We start from the raw sequence: 7,500 nt of genomic DNA, 5'->3' as shown, positions 1-7,500 counted from the left end.
TATAAAAACCATTACGCCTATGGAATGTCCTCACATTTCACAAAAACAAACATGTGTGTGTGTGAGTGTGTGTGTGTGCCTCTGGAGACAAGTGTGTGTGTGTGTGTGCCTCTGGAGATGAGTGTGTGTGCCTCTGGAGACGAGTGTGTGTGTGTGTGTGTGTGTGTGTGTGTGTGTGTGTGTGTGTGTGTGTGCCTCTGGAGACGAGTGTGTGTGTGTGTGTGTGTGTGTACCTCTGGAGACGAGTGTGTGTGTGTGCCTCTGGAGACGAGTGTGTGTGTGTGTGTGTGTGTGCCTCTGGAAAGGAGTGTGTGTGTGTGCCTCTGGAGACGAGTGTGTGTGTGTGTGTTTGCCTCTGGAGACGAGTATATGTGCCTCTGGAGACGGTGTGTGTGTGTGTGTGTGTGTGTGTGTGTGTGTGTGTGTGTGTGTTCGCTCTGCTTTTGGTGCACACACCACTAGTCGTGCTTAGTGGGCGGAGTCACCTGAGCGGTTGTGGGAGTCAGAGGTGTGACGGTTGACTCCTCCCACACCATTGGACCCGCCCGAGGAGTGGGCGGAGTTATAGTTGCCTGAGTTGGAGGGGGAGGGGCCTTTGGTGATGCTGGGAAACTTGATGGACCTGCTGACCACTCGACTAATGGACGTCTACAACACACACACACACACAGAGATAACTCATTAAACAGAACACATCCAATCCGGGTAATCCAGGGACGGGTCACATGACGCTCTCACTGTGTCAGAGTGGGTGCAGCTGGTTCTGCCGGGCCTCTGGGGCATGTGTGCGGCCCGGCCCTCCTTCAGCGGCCCACAGCGCTCCGAGCTCCACGCCTCAAAGGTGGAGGGCGGCAGGAAGGGCGGGATCACGGCCTTCAGCTTCTCATTGGGCAGACGCGCGGCGGGCGCTCCGTTCCTCAGCTGACACACAGATAACGGTCAGGACACACACACTCATCTTCAACATGTTCACATTAAACACACCTACCATTGTGGTGATGAGGAAGTCATCTTTCCCACTTCCTGTCCCGTTCAGCCCTGCAGGAACACACAGGCATGGCTTCACCTCGAGTCTCGTTTATTTTAGATGACCTCTAACCCCTGACCCACGTACCGCAGTCGCTACTCTTGCTCGTCCACGCGGCGCTGACCTCTGCGCTGACCTCCACCTCGTCACAGCCGGCCTGCGCCTTCATGGTGGCGTCCAGAGGGAGGGGCTCGTCGGGGAACGGAGCCAGCCGATTGGTGGAGAGGCCGTGTCTCAGCGTGTGTGTCAGCTTCAGTCTGCGGAAGCGGTTGGACATGCGGTTCCACCACGACTGTGGATGTGAGGAGAAACATGATGAAGATGACACACACACACACACACACACACACGCTCCTCAGACCCAGGGGCGGATCTAGAAATTGTTTTATGGGGTGGCATGAGAACTATGAGGGGTGGCAACACTGAAGCAAGCATCCTTGCATGGTTATTGTGGATTCAAGTAATAATATACATATTCAGGGTACACTCTAAAAAATGCTGGGTTAAAAACAACCCAAGTTGGGTTGAAAATGGACTAACCCAGCAATTGGGTTGTTTTAAATCAGTGAATGGGTTGTTTTAACCCAGCAATTGGGTTGGTTTAAATCAGTGAATGGGTTGTTTTAACCCAGCAATTGGGTTGGTTTAAATCAGTGAATGGGTTGTTTTAACCCAGCAATTGGGTTGGTTTAAATCAGTGAATGGGTTGCTTTAACCCAGCAATTGGGTTGTTTTAAATCAGTGAATGGGTTGCTTTAACCCAGCAATTGGGTTGGTTTAAATCAGTGAATGGGTTGTTTTAACCCAGCAATTGGGTTGTTTTAAATCAGTGAATGGGTTGTTTTAACCCAGCAATTGGGTTGTTTTAAATCAGTGAATGGGTTGCTTTAATCCAGCAATTGGGTTATTTTAAGTAAACATTTAACCCAACCGCTGGGTTAAAACGACCCATTCACTGATTTAAAACGACCCAATTGCTGGGTTAGTCCATTTTCAACCCAAGTTGGGTTGTTTTTAACCCAGCATTTTTTAGAATGTATATACACAGGGACACACATTTCTTTAATGGTCTATAAAGGTCTATAATGGTCTATAAAGGTCTTTAATGGTCTATAATGGTCTATAATGGTCTATGAAGGTCTATAATGGTCTATAAAGGTCTATAAAGGTCTATAGTGGTCTATAAAGGTCTTTAATGGTCTATAATGGTCTATAATGGTCTATAATGGTCTATAAAGGTCTATAAAGGTCTATAATGGTCTATAATGGTCTATAAAGGTCTTTAATGGTCTATAATGGTCTATAATGGTCTATAATGGTCTATAAAGGTCTATAAAGGTCTTTAATGGTCTATAATGGTCTATAATGGTCTATAATGGTCTATAAAGGTCTATAAAGGTCTATAATGGTCTATAATGGTCTATAAAGGTCTATAATGGTCTAAAATGGTCTATGAAGGTCTATAATGGTCTATAAAGGTCTATAATGGTTTATAAAGGTCTATAATGGTCTATAATGGTCTTTAATGGTCTATAAAGGTCTATAATGGTCTATGAAGGTCTATAATGGTCTATACTGGTCTATAAAGGTCTATAATGGTCTATAAAGGTCTATAATGGTCTATAAAGGTCTATTATGGTCTATAATGGTCTATAAAGGTCTATAATGGTCTATGAAGGTCTATAATGGTCTATAAAGGTCTATAATGGTCTATACAGGTCTATAAAGGTCTTTAATGGTCTATAATGGTCTATAAAGGTCTATAATGGTCTATAAAGGTCTATAAAGGTCTATAATGGTCTATAATGGTCTATAATGGTCTATAAAGGTCTATAAAGGTCTATAATGGTCTATAATGGTCTATAATGGTCTATAAAGGTCTATAAAGGTCTATAATGGTCTATAAAGGTCTATAATGGTCTATAAAGGTCTATAATGGTCTATAATGGTCTATAAAGGTCTATAATGGTCTATAAAGGTCTATAATGGTCTATAATGGTCTATAAAGGTCTATAATGGTCTATAAAGGTCTATAATGGTCTATAAAGGTCTATAAAGGTCTATAATGGTCTATAATGGTCTATAATGGTCTATAAAGGTCTATAATGGTCTATAATGGTCTATAAAGGTCTATAAAGGTCTATAATGGTCTATAAAGGTCTTTAATGGTCTATAAAGGTCTATAATGGTCTAAAATGGTCTATGAAGGTCTATAATGGTCTATAAAGGTCTATAATGGTTTATAAAGGTCTATAATGGTCTATAATGGTCTTTAATGGTCTATAAAGGTCTATAATGGTCTATGAAGGTCTATAATGGTCTATACTGGTCTATAAAGGTCTATAATGGTCTATAAAGGTCTATAATGGTCTATAAAGGTCTATTATGGTCTATAATGGTCTATAAAGGTCTATAATGGTCTATGAAGGTCTATAATGGTCTATAAAGGTCTATAATGGTCTATGAAGGTCTATAATGGTCTATGAAGGTCTATAATGGTCTATAAAGGTCTATAATGGTCTATACAGGTCTATAAAGGTCTATAATGGTCTATGAAGGTCTATAATGGTCTATGAAGGTCTATAATGGTCTATAATGGTCTATAAAGGTCTATAATGGTCTATGAAGGTCTATAATGGTCTATAAAGGTCTATTATGGTCTATAATGGTCTATAAAGGTCTATAATGGTCTATGAAGGTCTATAATGGTCTATAAAGGTCTATAATGGTCTATAATGGTCTATAAAGGTCTATAATGGTCTATGAAGGTCTATAATGGTCTATGAAGGTCTATAATGGTCTATAATGGTCTATAAAGGTCTATAATGGTCTATAATGGTCTATAAGGGTCTATAAAGGTCTATAAAGGTCTATAATGGTCTATGAAGGTCTATAATGGTCTATAAAGGTCTATAATGGTCTATAAAGGTCTATAATGGTCTATGAAGGTCTATAATGGTCTATAAAGGTCTGTAATGGTCTATAAAGGTCTATAATAGTCTATGAAGGTCTATAAAGGTCTATAATGGTCTATTATGGTCTATAATGGTCTATGAAGGTCTATAATGGTCTATAAAGGTCTATAAAGGTCTATAATGGTATATGAAGGTCTATAATGGTCTATGAAGGTCTATTATGGTCTATAAAGGTCTATTATGGACTATGAAGGTCTACAATGGTCTATAAAGGTCTATAATGGTCTATAAAGGTCTATAATGGTCTATGAAGGTCTATAATGGTCTATAAAGGTCTATAATGGTCTATAAAGGTCTATTATGGTCTATGAAGGTCTACAATGGTCTATAAAGGTCTATAATGGTCTATAAAGGTCTATAATGGTCTATGAAGGTCTATAATGGTCTATAAAGGTCTATAATGGTCTATAAAGGTCTATAAAGGTCTATAAAGGTCTATAATGGTCTATGAAGGTCTATAATGGTCTATGAAGGTCTATAATGGTCTATAACGGTCTGTAATGGTCTATAAAGGTCTATAATAGTCTATGAAGGTCTATAATGGTCTATAAAGGTCTATAATGGTCTATTATGGTCTATAATGGTCTATTATGGTCTATGAAGGTCTATAATGGTCTATAAAGGTCTATAAAGGTCTATAATGGTATATGAAGGTCTATAATGGTCTATGAAGGTCTATTATGGTCTATGAAGGTCTATAATGGTCTATAAAGGTCTATAATGGTCTATTATGGTCTATGAAGGTCTATAATGGTCTATGAAGGTCTATAATGGTCTATGAAGGTCTATGAAGGTCTATGAAGGTCTATAATGGTCTATAATGGTCTATTATGGTCTATGAAGGTCTATAATGGTCTATGAAGGTCTATAATGGTCTATAAAGGTCTATTATGGTCTATGAAGGTCTACAATGGTCTATAAAGGTCTATAATGGTCTATAAAGGTCTATAATGGTCTATGAAGGTCTATAATGGTCTATAAAGGTCTATAATGGTCTATAAAGGTCTATTATGGTCTATGAAGGTCTATAATGGTCTATGAAGACTGTTGTGTGATAGATGTTGCCTGAACCTGATAGCTGGACTGGAAACTTAAAGTGAGTAGCTACAAGTTCATACCAATATTAATTTACAAAGCATGAAAAACAATACAGATTGGCCTATATATGGATATAAGCCTCAATGCATCTAGTACTGGTTTATTTAATCACCAACACATAGCAAATACATAAACCACAAGTTGTCGTGCATCTAGATTAAGATCTGGTGCATTCAAATCACCAACAAATATTTAAAAAAATGTAAAATAAAAATCACAAGTTTTAATGCAACAAGAGCAACAAAATGCCCATCTAAAGTCATCAAATATATATTATATTGACATAATATGGTCCCATAACTTATAGGTTATAAAAATAAATAGGTTTTGACTATTGTATGTTAATGTAAAGAATGAACACAACACACCATGAGCACCTGACACACAGGCTCTCTCTCTTCTCTTTCAGTGTCTGAGCTCTCTTCCTCCTCTTCAGGCTGTTTCTTCTGTCTCATCACCTCTAGCTCTTTGTCATACATTTCTATATTTCTTTCTTCCACCACTCCATCTTCTCCTCTCCTGCCTTCCACAACTTCATTTGTACGCTTACCTTTTTCTGTCTTATCTGCACCTTCCACTCCCACATTATCTGACTCTGATTTTCCTTTTCTTCTTGGTTTAATCATTTTCATAGTATCCCAAAAGACGTAATAAGTACAAAGTTTTGTCGGCACCCATAGCCTCGTGGGCAGTGCGCTGACATATAGTGCTGTTGCGCTTCAGGCGACCCGAGTTCGAGTCCCGGCTCGTGGACCTTTCCCGATCCCGTCCCCCCCTCTCTCTCTCCCACTTCGCTTCCTGTCTACCTACTGTCCTATCATAATAAATCTAAAAAAAAAAAAAAAAAATAAGTACAAAGTTTAGACTTTCTAGCTTTGTGAATGTACACTACACTCAATAGTTTCATCTCCTTGATGAATAGAAATGAAAACATTACGCCGTTTCACACACACTCCGTCTGCGATGCAGGAGCCGTGCGCTGTTGTGCTTTCACATGTGCTGCGTTTGCAGCTGATCCACAGCTGTATACCACAAACACAGCATTTATTCAGGATTTTATTTCAAATCCAAACGTTGTTACTGAACATGGCTTGTCAGCATTGCAATACACTCACGTTTAAACGCACTACATTAAAATGTTTTATTCAATTCATTAGCCTACTTTATATTTATATAGTCTAGTACTTTAGTTGCTCACACAAGTGGCAAAATGTTTAAACATAGGCCTATGTTAAAATCAAAAACATTTTACATTAAAACTTCTTTTCTTTCATTTTTAAATATTTTTACAAGAAATCCTGCAGGCCATAAACTTTGTTTTTCGAGTGCTCTCATTATGTCTCCTTGTTTACCTTAAGGTGTCGTTTTCCTTGCTTTACCCGAGAGAAAAAAGCCATGTGTTGACTTTGAAGCAGAGTATATTTTAAATGATATGCATCTGTGGTAAAAGACTAGATTTTCGCAGCAGTACATGTTTTTTTTTTATGTGCTGTCACTTTAATTCAGCAGTGCAGCAGAAAACACAGACTCTGTGGAAACGATCGGCGCTCTGCTGCAGACACACACCGCTCACTGACGGACAGCATCCGCCGTTAACATGGGGACGGAAGAAATACACACCGCATACACACTGCAAACGGAGTGTGTGTGAAACGGCGTATGATCTATTCGTCATCACGCTGGTTGCGTTGCGGATCACTGAGCAGTTCATTAGAGTCGTTTGTTTGACTAAACACAATAACAGAAAGACGTGTTTTCTTGCTATCATCTCATCACATTGAAGCGCCGCTGATGGAAATCGGTAGAGGAAACTATTTATATTTTATACATTGGGAATTTGGGATCCACTGCTGGGGTGGTAGATCCGCCTCAGCTCAGACCTGCACTCATCATGAGTGACTCATTTCAAAGCCAGAGCAAAAATTAAAAATTTCACATGTTTAAGAGCGTTAAACGTTCACTGGGAACAGAATGTCTGCTCAATCTTTAGGGGTCAGAGGTCAGATGCAGTGCCCTTTAGGGGTCAGAGGTCAGATGCAGTGCCCTGTAGGGGTCAGAGGTCAGATGCAGTGCCCTGTAGGGGTCAGAGGTCAGATGCAGTGCCCTTTAGGGGTCAGAGGTCAGATGCAGTGCCCTGTAGGGGTCAGAGGGAGTGCCCTGTAGGGGTCAGAGGTCAGATGCAGTGCCCTTTAAGGGTCAGAGGTCAGATGCAGTGCCCTGTAGGGGTCAGATGCAGTGCCCTTTAGGGGTCAGAGGTCAGATGCAGTGCCCTTTAGGGGTCAGAGGTCAGATGGAGTGCCCTGTAGGGGTCAGAGGTCAGATGCAGTGCCCTGTAGGGGTCAGAGGTCAGATGCAGTGCCCTTTAAGGGTCAGAGGTCAGATGCAGTGCCCTTTAGGGGT

At 40.3% G+C, this 7,500-nt stretch overlaps 1 protein-coding gene across 2 annotated transcripts in view; it reads right to left on the bottom strand.

Moving 5' to 3' along the window:
* anks6 (ankyrin repeat and sterile alpha motif domain containing 6) overlaps window positions 1-7,500 on the bottom strand; it is a 44,129-nt gene that overhangs the window by 23,796 nt on the left and 12,833 nt on the right. For both annotated transcript variants that reach the window (XM_079806100.1, XM_079806101.1), the window contains exons 7-10: window positions 1,115-1,319; window positions 989-1,038; window positions 739-921; window positions 486-648 (exon numbers count right to left, since the gene is read on the bottom strand). In XM_079806100.1, the coding sequence (XP_079662226.1) occupies window positions 486-648; window positions 739-921; window positions 989-1,038; window positions 1,115-1,319 (601 nt within the window). The remainder of the gene's footprint in view (window positions 1-485; window positions 649-738; window positions 922-988; window positions 1,039-1,114; window positions 1,320-7,500) is intronic.

Source organism: Gobio gobio (assembly GCF_949357685.1).
Source record: "Gobio gobio genome assembly, chromosome: 23".
NCBI classification, from domain to species: domain Eukaryota; kingdom Metazoa; phylum Chordata; class Actinopteri; order Cypriniformes; family Gobionidae; genus Gobio; species Gobio gobio.
The sequence above is the reverse complement of the archived record's forward strand: the minus strand, read 5'-3'. Positions and strand labels throughout refer to the sequence as shown.